Below are 17,516 nucleotides of genomic sequence, written 5' to 3' on the forward strand. Positions count from 1 at the left end.
GAAAGATTAAGGTGAAGTCAGAAGGTAAATGAGCATATCAAAGCACTGGGAGATGTAAATCACCTTTAATAAGACTGGCGCTTGCCAAAAGTAAGGTGTGAGCAGGAGCTGGGCACCCAAAAGGAGAGAGTACTGACCAAGCTCTTTACCCCCAGACACTACCCCCTCCTTCAGGGCTTTCAGGTGAGTCTTGCATGAATGCTAAGGGAGAGAGGCTGCCTCCTCAGAACCCCCAGAGCCCCAGGGTTTCGTGGCGCAGGACACAACCGTTTGCCTGCCGACAAACAGTCCCAAAGGCTCTTGTCCAGCTCCTGCCTACTGTCAGGGAAAGGAGAAGAAGGTTACTTGGATTTCTGCCTTTGGGCCTTTTAAGAACAGCCTCCCACATTCACCTCTCTAGCATCTCTCCCCCAGAGTCTCCCCTGTTCTAGGACCTTTTATGGCTCCCCTGGCCTGTCCCATCAGGACCACATTATTCCCCTGGCATTTAAGGTCTGTCCAGCTGGCTCCAGCCTTATGGCTACCATTGCAAGCCTACATAATGCATATAAGCTTGTCATCATTTCCACTTTGTACGTGTGCTGTTCTCACCTGGAGGCTGTCCTCTCTTCTACTCTGCTTTTAAAGCTCAACACATTTCACTTCTCCCCCGGGACCACTCCAGACCACACTGATTCTTCTTGTCTTGAAATTTCACCAATAAGGACTGTCAGTCCCATTTCTGAGCATCTTAGCACACTCCCCATCTCTAAATGTTTCATTCATTCCACAAACACCGACCAATCAGAATTAGTGACCTCCTCCCTCTTTTAAATTCTCTTTGCCCAATTTCACAAACTGGTCCCATACTTTGCTTTGATAGTACTGAACTTGCCACTTTTTCTCCAGAATATTGTGCCTTTTTCATGCTTCCATGTCTTTTCTCTGCATTAATGCCCTTACTTATCTTGACAGGCTGGAAAACTTCTAGTTATCTTGATGACTCATATCCAAGGTCCCTTCCAGGTCAATGCTCTGATCACCCCAAGCTGGGTCAAGTGTTCTTTTCTGGTACTATCATAGCCCCTGAGCTTCCTGCCATCATGGCACCGACCACAAAACTATCAGTTACCCGTCAGTTTCTTACACCAGCAAGTGAGTTCTGTGAGGGCAGGACTTAGATGGGGCCAGTAGCTACCTGGTGGTCAGTAGAGTCTATCAGAAAAAAATGGGTCCTAGCCTGAGGGCCACTCCTTGCCAGCTGGTAGACCAGGCACATTCCTCCTAGGCCTCAGTGCACCATCTCTCAAACTGGGTGGCTATGACCCAGAATTAAGGAATGCCAGGTGAGCATAGGATGCCTTACCCATGGGAAGACCCACCTGAAGTGCACATAACAGAAGAAGCCAACAGTCTGAATGAGGAGGAAAAACAAGAACATTCTGGGCCGTAGGCACGAGGAGGCCCCTGGGAGTTGGCCAGGTGGGTGAGCGTTCTTGGCTGCTGCTTTCTGAAAGGGTACATTCTAAAGTCTTGGATCAGCTTCTTACCCAAAGGAAGAGGGGACCTGGAATCTGGGCTCTGTGTGGGCTCTAATTCCTTTCCTCAGGCTTGGGGCACCCTGGTTCTCATCCAGGGAACTTGGAGAGGGTTCAGAGTAAAAAGCTGCTGCCCCCACCCTAGCTCCCATGGCTCTGTTTGTGGGAACAGCTGGGAAGGCCTAGGGCCTGGGATCTTCAGGGCTCTGAAGGCTCTAGAGTTGAGAAAGAAGAAGTAGAGAGTGAAAGCCAAGGTGAGGGTGAGGACAAAGGTAAGAGCAAGATGGGGCACAGGGAAGGGAGAGCTTCACTGCTGAGCTCTGAGGACTCCCATTTCCCTTCTGGTCACTGAGGGGGGTTGGAGCCAAGGGTCTTCAGGGCCCTGCTGGCATCGAGAGTCTATGGGAGCTTCCAGAGAGTGGATCGGGCAGAGAGAAGATCACATGCATATCACAGACACAGACATATGTGTGCCTGCCTGCAGTCCCAACAGGGGAGCATGAGGGCATGAGGACCTGCAGTGCTGGAGGAAGGGGGCTGAGCCTGGACCTCAAGGATGGGGTCCTCCTGGTACCTCTTCCTTCCCACTCACCAATGGGCCCTGAAGGTCCTTCTGCAGGAAGCTCAGGATCTGGGCCAGCTCTAAGAAATGATGCTTGGTGCCCACCGGCAGATAGAAGAGCTGGGCTCTTGAGGCCACGTGGGCAGCTGCATCACTGGTGGGGGATGGAAACCAAGGGAGATGACTCATTATGCCTTCTAGTTGCAGCCAAACCCCCTAACCACTTAATCCTAGTAATAAGTGGATAATCATAATCCCTAACGGCAGCACCTGGTGGGAAACAGACATCATCCATAGGGCCCCTTCTTAGGGGCTGGTCTTCTTTCCCCCAAAGCTTCATTCTGCATCCCCAGACAGCTTTAGGTCAGAGGAACGTCTCCCTAAAGTTGTCGTCTCAACTCTAGGCTCCCTGGGCTTTGCTTTCCATCCCCAGTCCCTAGGGGATTTAGTTCCTCTTCCTCTTTCCATCTTCCCACCCCTAAGTGTCTAGATGTGGGTAAGGGACCCAGAATCCAGCATCCAGCCTGATCCCTCCTCCATCAAGGTGACCTCTCTGTGCCTAGAGCTCTATGGGTAGCTCCTGAGACTTGGCCCAGGGTGAGATGTTGGTGGGAGGCAAGGTGGCAGGCAAAAAGCAGTCAGGGACCGCCTCCTCTTCAGCTGGGCCTGATCTTGTTTATGGTTCCTCCAAGAGGGCCATTAAAACATCTACTCCATGGGGTGCCTGGGTGGCTCAGTCAGTTAAGCATCTGCCTTTGGCTCAAGTCATGATCCCAGGGTCCAGCGTTCAAGCCCCTTGTGGGGCTCCTTGCTTAGCAGGGGGCCTGCTTCTTCCTCTCCCCCTGCCTGGCCCCTCCCGCTTGTGCTCTGTCTCTCTCTAATAAATAAATAAAATCTTAAAAACAAACAAAAAACCAGCCAAACAAAAAACATCCCGTCCTTCCAGGAGCTATCACTGAAGGAGGAGGGTTCAGATTTACCTGCCCTCCCTGGGAAGACGGGGTTCCGATAGGGGCTCTCATCAGGGGTTCTTCCCAGGGAAAGTTACTTTTTTTTTTTTTTTAAAGATTTTTAATTTATTTATTTGACAGAGAGAGATCACAAGTAGGCAGAGAGGCAGGCAGAGAGAGGAGGAAGCAGGCTCCCTGCCAAGCAGAGAGCCCGATGCGGGACTCGATCCCAGGACCCTGAGATCATGACCCGAGCCAAAGGCAGCGGCTTAACCCACTGAGCCACCCAGGCGCCCCGGAAAGTTACTTTTAAACTAGGAATTTCAGACTTTAAACTTGATACAATTAAGTTCAGGTCCACTGGACAAACCTAACTCTGCCCCAGCCCCTTCCCATGTGTCAGACTTTGTGCTGGATGCTCAGGAAGTGAAGAAAGGAATAGGGAACCGATGGAGGGACTTGAGGCTGAGCAAGTGGGTGAAGCAGGGCTTCTCTGCTCCCCCTCTACCGGACCCCTCCTGGCAGGTGTCTTTACCTCATCTCTTGCAGGTCCTGGAGAAGAGTCCTCTGTCCACGGAGCAGGGCGCTGACCTTGGCCAAGTCCTGCAGGAATGCTGCCCTGTCCTCTAGGGCCCAGAACACAGCCCTTCTCTTCCTAAAGTCCCTCTTCCCCAAGGACACTGTAGCCCCTTCCTTCTGGAAGGCCTTGCCAGCTTACTTGGCCCCTCGTCAGTTTGGACATGACCTGACACATTGAGTTTCTCCCCCTGTCCAGCTGGGCTTCTGGATTCCTCTTCCTCTCAAACCCCTCCCCCTGAGGGTCACAGGCTTTCTGCCCTTTGCAGAAGTGGTTCTGCCCCTGAAGGAGGCAGAGGCCCAGTCCAATCCTCTGTTATCTACCCCACCAGCCCCCGGGGCACAGTGTAAGATGGGACCGGTGCTGAACAACTCTCAGTGCTTGGGCCTCTGTCTTGCTGAGTGGCCTGGAGAAGTGACATCCCCTCTCTGGGGTAGAGATTCTGGCAGGAGTACGGCCTTGGAGTACGGCCCCATCCCCACTTCCCCCCTCCAGCAGCCCAGCCTCAGCTGCCTGGCCTGAGGACACGAGATGAAAGACCTGAGCTGCCAGAGCCCAGCCAAGCCCCCAGGAGCCACGGGCCTCTTCTGCCCGGCATCTCACAGCTTGACTGAGTCCCGGGCTCTCAGGCCCTGGGCTGGGCGTGCCATGGGACACGGCTCCCTGGAGGAGAAGCCAGGAGAGCAGTGGGGAGCAAGGATTCTGGTCCATCTGAGCATGAAGCAAACCATGTGTGAACCAAATCACATGTGGAGCTACATGCAAATTAGCACCCAGTCTATTTCTGGCACATGTCTACAGCCTGCGTCCAAATGCCCAGCGTCTCCCTTCCCAAGCCCTGCCGTGTGGATCTGTGGGCTACCCTCCCTCATGCTCCCCTGCCTGGCAGGTCCGCCCTACCCTGCCTCCTGCAGCACTACTCCCTGGCTCTCCTTCCCCTCCAGAGCTTGGGGGAGATGTGTTCCTAAGTAGAGTGCTCCCTCCTCTTTCTGGACAGAGGGAGCCCCCTGGGGGCAGGGACCCAGTCCCTGAGGGAGCTGTCTTGTCCAGACCTGCAGGCAGGGCCATGGGTGCCCAAGGGGCCACTCACCCAAGTTCCCATAGGCCTGGTGTGGCCCAGGGACCCCAGCTGCTTCTTCCATTGTCTCTCAGCCTGGGCCAGCTGTTCAGATAGACCCTGGAGAGCCTGCAGGGTCTGGCGGTGTCTGCCCAGCATCTCTGCCAGCACAAAGCTTCTTTCCCCTGGAGATTGGGGCAGAGCTGGAACAGGCAGCCAGCTGGGACAGGGTAGCAGATCCTATCTTTTGGGGGCTCTTTTGGGGGAGCAGAAAGGCATGGCTTCTGCCTCCTAGACTCTCCCCTGGAAAGCTATGTCTGGGTGGTGGAGTGGGGATAGGACAGAGTTCCTGGGACCCAGGGCCTGCTAGATATGCCCTCCTCAAATCTTCATCTCCCCATTAGTTAAAAAGCTCCTGCTTTGAATGGAAGAGGATCCTGCGATGCTCAAATGGGACCCTGCCCTACCTCCCTGCTCCCTTACCCTCTTCCTGGACTTCAGAGCTCCGCTGTGGAATCACGTGCTCCTTGGTGCCCAGGGCCAGCCTTGCCCAAAGCCCTTCCAGCTGCCTCGCCAGCCGGAGCTCCTCCATCTCCAGAAAGGGCTGGGGGGGAGGCTGGAAAAAGAAGACAAAACTCAGGCCTGAAATCCATGGGAGATGGGCGGGTGAGGGGAGCTTTCCCACAAGGTCTCCATTCCCCCTCCTGGAGCACCCCAGCTGGGTCTCCCTCAGCTCAGCCACCAGGCCCTGCAGTTTCTGTCCCACTCTGCTGTTGCCAGTCCCCACGGCCTTCCCTCCTGCTGCTGCCTGGGCCCCAGCAGTTCTCTCAGGACTCAGACCTTTGTCGCTGCTGCTCCTCTGCTCAGCTACATCTCTCTGCCCTTTCAAGCTCATCTCTCCCAGGTGGCCTTTCCTGCTCCCCCTGGCGGGTCAGGACCGTTCGGTGCTCCTACAGCCCGCAGCCAGCTGTGGACGTGCTCTGGGACAGGGCCTAGCTCTAGGTCACCTCTGGCCCCCAGCACTGCCCGAAACAAGGCCTGGTCTGAGCAAAGCTCAGAGAGAGAGATAGCCTTAGAGATAAAGGCTGGAATGACAGGACTGATTGCACATGGCGTGAGCAGAAGCATCTGGGGCAGGAAAGTGTCCCTGGGCTGTGTTTCCCCCAGCTCTCCCCTGAAGGCCGGCCCAGGGCTGGCATCACCTTCGGACCCAGCTCACTCAGACTGAAGGTCAGGAAGGACAGGATGTCATGGTCATCTGGAAAGAGAAGAGAGAAGGGAAAGGAAGACGTCCCCTCACCCAGTGGCCCACTTACTCAGCCCTCCTCCTCCCCCAGGCTCCATCACATTCCAGGTAGGCAGGAGATCTGGGTGACTTTGGGCAACTCTAGCCCTCCTCTTGCTCACTTCATAGGAAATGTGTGAGGGTCAGACAAGCAGATGGGGGGCACTGTGAGGGTTGACCCACACACAGAGCCAAAGATGGGCCTGTGGTGAATGGCTAGAGCCAGAGCAACAGGCTGAGTGACACCCTCAGACCCCAGAGCGTGGCTGTTACTGACAGAAGCAACCACACAATGGCCACGTCCTCAGCATGGCTCCAACCATGTCACTCTTCTCCTCACAAACCTTCCATGGCTCCCTAGTGCCTACAGTCTAAAGACAAAAGTCTTGGCCTTGAAGAACTGCTACTCTCAGATTGCACCCTGATTTCCAGTTGTGGGTCCCTCCGTGGACTCTTCATGATATTATGTTCTTTTGCTCCAGTCCCCTAAATGTCCCTCTTCCACTTGCCCCACAGTTCCCAGCTAGAGGCACCTATAGGGCCATCCTTGGAATAAAGACTTCTTGTGCTTTATCCTATTTGAGACTTCCGGCAACTCTGCAAGGCAAACATGAGCTTCCCGATGGTAACAGAGGCCCAGAGAGGGCTTGTGCATGACTCTCCAGGCCACATGGAGAGGAAGTGGCTGACCCACACCCAGAGCTCTTTAGAGGGTGTGCTCAGGGTGGGTCATGGGACATTAGGTAGCACTCCTCTGCTCTTACCTGCCCAGAGGACCCTTACCTGCCAGGGTGTTAGTGGCTGCCGAGACCCCAAAGAAACCTCCAGGAGCCAAGAGCAGGGGCCCCGTGTCAACGCACACCTCCTCTTGGTCACCGGGAGTGAGGCCACTGTTCAGGGACACCTGAGGGGCACAGAGGACTGAGCCCCCTGCACCTGGAACCCCCTGATCCCAGCAGTGGGCATCGTCCCCACCTCTGATCCAGTGGCTCTCCTGGTTCTAAAGGCGGCCACGGGGCTCGATGTCGGAGTGGCAAGGAGGGACACGTTCACCTGGTCTCACGCTAGCTCCCCTAAGCATGTGCTCTGGGAGTTAGCAGTCTGTGCAGGGACCAGAGTGCAGCCCCTCTGTGCAACAGACCCCGCGTGGTGTCACAGGCACCAGTCTGCTGGGGTCACGGGTGCGCTCACAGCAGCTCTGTAGCTCTGAGCCTTATGGTCGGCCCCTCCCTGCCCTGAGAACCAGCAAAAGCAGAAGGGGTACTCACGCGCAGCCGCTGCCCCCAGTAGGTGATCCGTGCTCTGAAGGGGTGTGGTAGGTTGCGGAAATCCCAGCGGCAGGTGCCCAGCTCGCTGCCAGCTCCGTCCCTGTGGGCACTTGGAATCCAGCCGGGCGGTGGCAGGGGTGGGGGCCACTCTGCACGGGCCTACAGCAACCCCCTGACCCCCACTGGGTGACCCGGGGAATAGGACATGTCCCTATGTCTAGCTTGAGTCTCTCTTGATGTAGTCTGCCTCTTTAGTAGGAGACAGCGAGGAGCAGGGAAGCCAGCCTGGCCAGGCAGAGTGCTACCACTCAGAGTTTACCGAAGGGGCCTTCCTGTGACTCTTCCCTCAGGGAGACAGCCTGGGACGTCCTCAGTCCCCCAGGCCCCCCACATCCTCCTACCGTCCCTTCCTTAACCTCCATGTCCCCCTGCGCTTCTGGGAAGTCTTCTCCAAGCTTGAAGCAGCAGGACAGACTCAGGCCAGGCAGCACGAGGTGAGTTCTGTGTGCCTCCGAGGTCCTGAGTTTCTCTGGGCCCAGAGCCGCATAGACCAGGCAGTCACTGCTGTCTTCAGCCGAGAGGGAGGCGGCCCAGAGCCGACAGAAGCCACAGCTTGAGCAGCGGCCCGTGTGACCTTGGGCAAATTAACAGGTCCTTCCAGGCCTGAGTCGCCCCATCTTTAAAATGAGGATAATAATTGAAACTACCTCATAACTTTGTTATGAGGGTTAACTAAGACAGTGAGTGCAAAGTGCTTGGCGCTGCGCCCAGGACACAGGTAAGCTGTGCTCCATAAACACCGCAATTACTCTAATTCTTATGAGCTAAGGGATGTTTGCTGAGAAACACTGAGGAGGCAGCTGGGCTGGGTGGGAAGGGCAGCCACGTCATCTGGGAGAAAGGGAAGGCGCTGGCTGGCAGGCGGCGGGGTGGAGGGGCAGGGTGTGGCCCATCTGGCCTCAAATCTCAGCTCTGCACAGAGCTGTGTGACCTCCGGCATGTCGCTCCACCTCTCTGGGCCTGAGGGTCCTTGCCTGTAGCTGGGGACTAATAATGCCCCCTTCTCCGGAGTGTTGCTGACCGGGTGAGATGTGAGTGAGAGCGCTCAGCACAGGCTCTGCCCTGTGTCCTTTCACACCCCGCACCCCCCCCCCAAGTGGCGGCTGTTAGGTTGTACGAATTGAGGACTCAGTGGGGCAGTTACCGGGCCCATTTGGGACCAAGCGGGAGGGAGTTCAGGGCAGCAGCAAGCAGCTCAGATGAGAGGCCCTCGGGGAGGGGACAGTCCTGGTGGGGTGGGGTGGGGGGATCCCATCAGAAGCTGGGGCAGGGGCCTGAGTCTGCGGTGTGGGTAACCGCTGAGGCCCTCGTGGCCCAGGAGAGGGGTAGGAGTCTGTCCAGACAGGGCCTTACCCACGTGCCTCATAGCGAGTGTGTCCGTCGCTGGCCAGCACACGGATGGCGGGGCTGTTCTGCACGGGGGCGGGGGTGTGTAATGGGCAGCCTGAGCCATGGGCACAGAGAGGAGGGGGACAGCGTGGATGGTGGGGGGGGGGTGGGAAATTACTCTCACCTGGGTGTCCTCAGCTGAGGAGTCGAACAGGATCCCGATGCCATCCCACGAGGTCGGCCCCTCCAGGACGGAGCCTATTTGGCCTCTGTCCCGGGTGTACCACACGGCCTGCGGGTCCCCAGCGGCTCAGTCCCCGGGGTCCCTCAGGACAACGGAACCTAGGCTCACCACCCATCTCCCTGCCTCACCCCCTCTGCCAGGCCCTGGTTGGGGCCACTCACCACGCCCCGGGCTCCCCTGCGCCTTGGCCCAGTCACCCGCATCTGCACCTCCACCTCCCAGGCAGAGAAGAGGACAGGGACCCTGCTCCACACGGCGCCACTGCGGTTCTGCATGGACGGGACCAGCCGCACTTCTTCCGGGCCCAGCATGGCATCTGCACACCAGGGCAGCTCAGGCCTGGGGCCCCACCGTCCCCGTTTCTCCCATCATTATCTCTCTGCCTGGGCTGGGACCGGGGAGCAGGGGAAAGGAGGGAACATCAAGGCCTGCCAGTAAATAACAGGCCTGTTGGATGCGGGAACCCACTGAGGAAGGGGGAGCTGGAGCCCAGCACAGCTGGGTTGGGGGGGGGCTTTGCCAGGGGAGGGCGACGGACCCCAGACCCACGGGGTGGTGCTTTACCTGACTTCTCACGCAAGCCTCCCTACAAGCCTGTACGGCCTGCTTTTTAAAGACCCCATTTACACAAGGAAACCGAGGCTCCGAACGGTTAAGGAACTAAGTGGATTCGAACTTGGCTCCATAGGATTCCAAGTACAGCTGACCCTTAAACAACATGGCCACATATGGCGCAGGTCCATTTATATGCAAATGTTTTTGATAAATGCAGTATGATACTGTAAATGTATTTTTTTCTTTATGTTTTTTTTCTTCTTTTCGAAAAATGTTTTTAGAGTGTGAGAGAGCAGGAGCGGGAACAGGGGGAGGAGCAGAGGGGAAGGGAAAGGGGCCAGAAGGAGTCTCAAGCAGACTCTGTGGTGCTGAGTGTGGAGCCTGATCCCTGGACCCTGAGATCACGACCTGAGCCAAAACCAGGACTGGGTGTTTAACGGAATTAGCCACCCAAGCTCCCATCTTCTTCATGATTTTCTTGATAACACTTTCTTCTCTCTGGCTTACCTTTTTATAAGAATCCAGTATATAATACATGTAACATACAAAATATGTGTTACTTGGCCATCTGGGTATCTGTAAAGCTTCTGGTCAAGCTATGAACAGTTAAGTTTTGGGACATAAGTTATACCCTAATTTTGCACTGTGTGTGGGCTTGGCTCCCCAGCCCCTGTGTTGTTCAAGCGTCAGCTTTTTCTACCACAGGAGAGATTTGTGTCACCCCTTTCCACGTCTCAGGTGAGAAAATAGGCCCTGCGAAGGAAAAGGATGTGCCCGAGGCCAGAGGACACAGCAGAGTGCTTTGCAAGAACAGCCACGCTGGGGTTCAGGACTCCAGGCTGGGGAAGTGGGGAGAGACTCCGGTGTGGCCAAATGAGGCCGGGGACTTCTTGGTGGGATGGGGGGTAGGGTACCTAGGGGAAAGCATGAAAGCAAAGGTGGGAACTGGCTGGCAGGACCATGAGGAAAGGGTGGAGGATGAAGAGTGTGTGTGTGTGTGTGTGTGTGTGTGTGTGAATTCTCAGTGGCTGTGCCTAGGGGGAGGTCTGTCTGGGAGGAGGAGGGAAAGGGGAGAGAAACTGAGGCAGGCTTGGCAGGAAATCAGAGGCCTCACCCCAGCTGGTTCCCCACCTCTCTGGCCTGCCAGCCTGGAACCTGGCCCAAGGCCCAGGCCTTGCCAGGACTTTCCGGAGACGGCTAATCCAGGGTGTTTGCTCAGCAAGGCCAGGGCTGGGGGCAGGGAGGCTCAGAGGCGGCAAGGCCAAATGTCCTGGAGTCCTTAGAAGCCACCACTGCCTCTGAAGTGACTTGCAGGAGGCAAGGATGGTCTGCTGTACAGGGCACTAATGCATTCAGCTTTACCTGGCTTGTCCGTGAGACCTCACCCTCAAACTGTGATTCCTTGAGGCTGACGGCCCCGTGTCTCTGGGCTGGGCACAGAGGGCCGTGCTGGGGGAAGTCTGGTATAAGGATGAGGAAGTGCACGAATGGACAGGACACATATCACCACGTGATCTCAGAGAATGTGCCTCTGCTCCCCCATAGGGTCTGGGACACTCCAGACTCAACCGGGCCCAGAGCAGGGTGTGTTTTACAGGCCCTGCCATCGTAGGCCTGAGGCAGGGTCTGGCTTGGTGCTGTGAGAATTGGCCCCTTTCCTTGTTTACCTCCCATGTGTCTGTGAGGAAAATTGGTCCAAAGACCCTTCTGACAGAGCCTGTCATCTTAAAGGGATATTCGTTCTGGTCTCAGTCAGGAATCATGCCCTTTCTCACAGACACAGAAGTACATAGTGGATCTGCTTTCTCTCTTTGCTTTGCTTGCTGGGTGGCTCTGAACCAGATCCATGGCCGAACTCTGAAGGGCGGGCAGACCCCATGGCCTGTTTTGGTGACAAGCCATGTTCCTGGACTCGTGTCCTGCCTCAGCCTTAACCCTGAGTCTTGTTCTCCTTGGTACTACATGGGTCCTTGTAAGTCCTTGGAAAGCCTTTTTGACAGGTACCTGGGTGGGTTAAGCATCCGACTCTTGATTTTGACTCAGGGCATGATCTCAGGGTTGTGATACTGAGCCCTGCCTCAGGGGGGAAAAAAAGTCCTTTTTGAACAAGATCGAGTAGAAGACAGACTATGGAGGCCTTGGCTTGGGAGTTTCTGAAATATCTGAAGGAAGTTTCTGAAGCATGCTCTCTCGCCTGCTTCCAACCAACACAGACAAAACAGCTGGCCACGAGGGTACCTCCCTCCAGCAGCCCCCAGTTCTCACGGACATCCACAGGCCTGGCAGCAAGGTGCAGGGAGAGGGGAGGCAGGTGCTCGTCCAAGTGGCCCTTGCATCTGTGTCTGGGACTCAGCATGTGAGCAAGCGTGTGTGTGTGCTTATGGGTCCGGCAGGCAGAGGAAGAAGAGGGGGTCCGAGGAGAGGCAAAAGGAGAAGAGGGAAGTCCTAGGGCAGAGAAAGAGAGGCAGAGGGGAGAAATGGAGACTGGTGGATGGCAGAGGTGTTGTGGTGAAGGAAGACAGGCCTGGGAGGGTTCCTGGGGCTGAGGCCACTGCCTGCCCAGGCCTGGCTCCATCTTGGACAGCAGCTGGTACCAGCAGGCCCACTCCCCACTGAGTCACAGCCATCTAAAGCTGGTCAGCCCCTCCAGAGGGTTCAACCCCACCCCTCACCTCCATGATGACTCCAGAAGGGTATTCCTGCCCCAGGCAACGCCAGTCTTGGTCCTTTGAAGCTCAGCTTGTACTCAAACCTTCTGTGAGGAGGACTGGCCCCCGCAGAGCTATAGGGGCCCCGGAGCAGGAGGAGGAGAAGGCAGAACAAGGGCTCTGGGCCACTGACCACCAGCATTGCGAAGGGATCTGCTGTCTGGGCCCCTGGGAGGAGCTGCCGCTGGCAGGGCAGGGAGGGGCTCCGGGGACAGGGCCAGGTGGGGAGGAGCTGGTTTCTGGCACTGTTCTCTCCCTTCATCCCTGACACAGACATCCTGTTCCTTCTAGGCCTGACCTCAGGCCCAGCCCCTCCCTCATCTCCAGCCTGACCCCTGGCCTCTCACCCACCCAGCTCTGCCCCTGCTCCTGGGCTCAGGCCATCTTCCCACCTTCTATCAGCTCCAGCAGCCGAGAGGCATCAGGGATCATAAGGACAGGCCTTGGCCCCCAGCAGCCCTAGCCTCTCCCTTTGCTCAGAGCCTCCACCTCCTGCCTCCTTCCTGCAGACAGGAGTCCCGACCTGTCTGGTCATTATCCCCAACCCACCCCCAGCCTTCCCTGTCCCACTCGCTCTGCTGAGGCGCTCAGCGCAGTCCCATATTCCTGACACTCAGGCCTCCAAGCAGCCTGGTTTCCTCCACACATAAATTACATGAGGAAGAGAAAGGGAGTCCCACCAGAGCAAATAAATGCAGTGTGTGGACCTTGTTTGGAGCCTCCTTTTAAACAACCAATTAGGGAAAAATGAGACTATTGGGGGAAATCTGAACAATGAATACTTGATTAAAATAAGGAACTATTGGGGCGCCTGCTCAGCAGAGAGCCTGCTTCCCTCTCTCTCTCTGCCTGCCTCTCCATCTACTTGTGATTTCTCTCTGTCAAATAAATAAATAAAATCTTTAAAAAAAAAAAAAATAAGGAACTATTGTTAAAGACTTCAGGAGTAATACTGGTATTGTGGTTACATGTTTTTAAAAAGTGTTTTGGGGGGTGCCTGGGTGGCTCAGTGGGTTAAAACTTCTGCCTCCTGCTCCAGTTGTGATCTCGGGGTTCTGGAATCAAGCCGGATGCATCGGGCACTCTGCTCAGCGGGGCCCCTGCTTCCCTCTCTCTCTCTGCCTGCTGCTCTGCCTGCTTGTGATCCCTGTCTGTCAAATAAACTCTTTTTAAAAATATATTTTTAAAAAAAGTGTTTTGGGGGTGCCTGGGTATCTCAGTTGGTTAAGCATCTGCCTTCGGCTCAGGTCGTAATTCCAGGGTCCTGGGATTGAGCCCCATGTCGGGTTCCCTCCTTAGTGGGGGGCCTGCTTTTCCTTCTCCCTCTCTCACTCCCCCTGTTTGTGTTCCTTCTCTCGCTGTGTCTCTGTCAAATAAATAAATATTAAATTAAATTTATATTTAATTATTATCAATTATATATTAATATATTATTGATAATATAATTATGGGTGTATTGTCTGGGGCCCTATATTATATAATATATAATATTATATATTATTGATAATATGATTATTAAATTATAATTAAACGATTAATTATTTAAATTTAATTAAAATGAATTAAAATAAATAAAATAAGTATTAAAGTATTAAAAAAAGTTCTGTCTTTTAGAGAAACATATGAAAGCTGTACCAATGAACTGATATCATGTCTAGGATCTGCTTCCACAGGTCCCGGAGCTTAGAGCTTGGTGGCAGGTAAGGGGCCACAGAGGACACAGGATTGGTCTGGAGCTGCTGTTCAAGTTGGATGGTTAGGATGTGGGCATTCATTAGAATCTTCCCTCTACTACATATGTTTATGTGATTATTTCCATACTAAAAATGTTTTAAAAAAGAAATCCTACATTTGAAATATTTTCACTCAAATAAATGCTCATTTTCCAGAGTGGCTGGCTCATTTGCCAAGAATTCTGGCTAGCTGAAGTTTCACTGTACTTTGTAAGTTCCCAGTAGGATTAAGTTACCCAAGCTCTACAAATTAATTAAAATCAAGGCGGTAAGTGGAAAATTTTAGGACACGCTAAAAGGAAATCTTCATTTCTCAACAGTAAGCCTTTAGCCACCTCCACCCGCTGTCCCCATCAGCTTTGCGAGCACGGCCACAGCCACGCTGTGGAAAGGCAGGCCCCAATGCAGCCCGGCTCCCTGGTCTGCCACTCAGTCCTTCTGGCTCCTGCCCCCACTGCCCCATGACAACCGCTCCAGCAAGGCCTGACAATAACCCTGTTCTTTGTTTCTAGTGGACGCTTCTCCACCTGTCTCTGCCTTGTGGAAGGCACCGGAACATCCACTTTCTCTGTTCCCTTCCCCTGCTTGCTCCTGGAGGCCTTAGCTGCTCCTCTGCCACCACCCTTCCTCCCTGGTCCCTCACACGGCAGCTTCTTGCGCTTGTGCCTCTCCTCTCCCTCCAACTGCGTCCATGCCAAGTTGGCCCAGGCCAACAGCTTCCAGTGCCATTGCTCTGTTCCTGACCCCCAAACCTCTGCTATCAAGCAGGCTTCTCCTGGAGCTGTAGGCCTGAATGCCTAATCCTGCAGGGGACATCTCTACCTGGATGTCCTGAAGGCCCCCAGACAATACACCCATCCCCAGCTCTCCTGTTCTCCAACCTCTGGCCCATCCTTGTCCTAGGCTAGGGTCTCAGGGATGGCAGCCCCTCCCCTGCCCCGGTCAAATTAGAGCCACCACTTCAATTTCCTCTTGCTACCCCTAGACCGCCATGCCTGATCCTCTGGTTGCCAAGCCTGTTTCTTCAGCATACATCTGAATGTATGGGGGACATGAGATGATACCTCTAGGGTCTTGAGAATAGGGCCTGGCCTGTAGTGAGCGCTCAGATCAGTAAAATGCTAACTGCATTCACATTCCTCTCCACCTCTGATGGCTTCTCCAGCCCAGGCCGTCGCCAGTCACATCCTACCTGGCCAGCTGCTGCCTCCCCACTGTCTCCCTGTCTCTACTCCGTATACTCCCACTCCCAGGGCCAGATTGTAGCCAGATCATTTTTCTAAGATGCAGAGAGGACCACATCACTCCTTGGTCCTCACCACTGGCCATCTTTGTGCAAAATCTCATGGGATCTGCGGGGCTGGGCGGGGTCTGGGCCCTGCTTTCTCTCCAGCTTCGTGTGTTCCTGAAAGCCCCCTGTTGGCACCTGAGGACCAGACGCACCAGGCTAGAGCCCCCCAGCACCTTTGCCCCGGCAGTGCCCTTCCGTTGTCAGAAGCACCCCATTCTCTGCCCCTGCGGCTCCTGCCCCCTCCACCTCACCAGATTTCCAAGCACCAGGTTGAGCCTGAGTGGGATCCCTATTAATCACAAGCTCCATGAGGGTAAGAACTGTGTCTTCCTTGTCTATGCTAAGCCAGCAGCCAGCACATGGCAGAAGGATGAGAGAAAAGGAAGGAGGGAACAGAAATGCCATAGGCCAAGTGAGAGAATGCAAGGAAGGAATGGGGCAGACTCGAGTGCCACTGGGTGGAAAGACGGGAAGCACCTGGCTATCTGGGCTGCAGACCCATAGGTCCCAGTCCACCTGCCCCCACTTGTTCTTTGTTCCGATTCTACGGCCACACACTGTTGCAGGGCTCTGAACCCAGGCCAGTTTTCAAAATGCCCCGCCAGCAAAGTCAGGCTGGTGGTTTGACACTGGCCATGGCGAGCCCACCATACATGTCAGCAAACTCTGAATCAGAGCTCCCTGCCACCCTCCCCAGGGCTGACCATGACCATCACCACGGTGCTACCTGTGGCTCCCTCCCTGGGAGCTGGCTCCCACTGCAGGCCCACCCTCTGTGCTCTGGCAGGCGTCAGCCACCCCTCCCACTCTAAGGCAGGCTCCCCCTTCAATCACTGCCATGCCCGCACCTGTTTTTTGTCCCCTCCGCATGTAGGCTCCGCCTGCAGATAAACGTTCTTCCTGTTCACGCCCTGCTCACGCCTCTGCTGCCTTCAAATCCCCTAACTCATCCTCTTTCCTCTTCTTACAGCTCAGTCCCCCAAGATTGGTGACCCTCCCGCATCACTCACTGCCTAGCCAGGCTTGGAATCTGCAGCCCCACAAACTCAGGTTTGGCTAAAGTCCCCAGCGGCCTCCTTGTGGCTACCCAGGGGCAAGCTCCGGTCCTCTGGGAAGAAAGGACCTGCTGGCTGGCCCCTTTTCACCTATGACATGAAGCCACTGGTAAGCTCACTCAGCTGCTTCTCCTGTCCCTCTGGAGGCTGTCCACTCCCGCCATCCCCTCCTGCACTTGTCAGTCTTCCCTGTGCTCCCTGGAACTTCTCCATCAGCAGCCCAGGTGATTGTTCCTTCCTGCTCAGAACCTGCTACTGGCACCCCATGGTTCTAAGGGTGACAAAAGCCAACCCTTCCTCTGGCCTCCCCTCTCCACCTCAAGTCTCCCTGTGTAGCTTCACCATGTTTCCAGAGACCCTGGATCGAGCTGCCTCCCTCCAGTCCCAGCATCTCTTCCTGGAATGCTGCTACCCAACCCCCACACCTCCTGTTTACCCTGATCTCAGCTTACATGCTGCCTCTTACAGGAAGCCCTCCCTGACCTACAGACAAGATCCCATTCCCACATCACGTTTTTTCCATAGCACTTCTCAGTTTGTAGTTGTCCGTGTGACTCCTCCTGACTGGAAACTCCACAAGGTCTGTTTCGCTGTTGAGCCCCAGTCCTGGCACAAAGCAGCTATTCAAGTAACTCCTATTGAATGAATGGTCTGGTCTTGGAAAACGAGGCTGGCGATGTGCAGACAGGATGGACTGGGGGAGGCAAGGAGGCTTTTGCTCTGGGCTGAGGGGGTTGGGGCCAACACCAGCAGCTGGGCTGCAGGGGGCTGAGGCACAGACACGAGACACACAGCGAAGTTCAGACCTCCCTGGACTTCAGGGCCTGTTGGTTGGGACTGGGTCAAAGCCACAACCGGACAAGGGGACCCCCTTGCCCACCCTCCCCACACCACCAGTGCTGTCTCTGTGAAAGAAATGAGCCTCCCCAATTCTTTACAGCTTCTACACTGACCACCGACCCTGGACAACCTGAGTGAGGGGAGAACATGCCAAGGCTGGTCCTCATTCTCCATCTGTGGCCCCCGAGGTGCGGTGGGGAAGGTCTCCACCTCTGTATCCTCAGGCACAAGGCTGGGCATGCGCTGGGAGGTGGCGGTGCTCTTACATCTGGGGTGAACCGTGAGAACTGCCAGCAGCTCAGAATCTTCCCCTCCCTCTCTATGGGCAGCACCTTCTGAGGCATGAGACATTTATCTTGCCTCCAACCGGGGCGCCCTGCTTCCATCTGGCCGGGCCTGGCTGCCTTGCCCATCCTTGGCTCCAGCCCTCCTTGTGCTGTTAGCTAGAGCAACAGGGCAGGGGAGGCAGCTAGGCCCCACACACA

General features: G+C 55.3%; 1 protein-coding gene across 1 annotated transcript; it reads right to left on the reverse strand.

The window, feature by feature from the left end:
• Positions 1-140: 140 nt before the first annotated feature.
• On the reverse strand, positions 141-12,610 carry LMAN1L (lectin, mannose binding 1 like). The gene is made up of 13 exons (XM_059418499.1): positions 12,077-12,610; positions 9,011-9,165; positions 8,790-8,897; positions 8,630-8,688; positions 7,217-7,316; positions 6,732-6,852; positions 5,866-5,921; positions 5,147-5,279; positions 4,697-4,848; positions 3,565-3,632; positions 2,110-2,233; positions 1,362-1,489; positions 141-315 (listed from the first exon to the last, which is right to left on the reverse strand). The coding sequence occupies exons 1-13, from the start codon at positions 12,387-12,389 to the stop codon at positions 180-182; spliced, it is 1,653 nt and encodes a 550-aa protein (XP_059274482.1). The 5' UTR covers positions 12,390-12,610; the 3' UTR covers positions 141-179.
• Positions 12,611-17,516: the final 4,906 nt, after the last annotated feature.

Source organism: Mustela nigripes, chromosome 13 (genome assembly GCF_022355385.1).
Source record: "Mustela nigripes isolate SB6536 chromosome 13, MUSNIG.SB6536, whole genome shotgun sequence".
Taxonomy (NCBI): Eukaryota; Metazoa; Chordata; class Mammalia; order Carnivora; family Mustelidae; genus Mustela; species Mustela nigripes.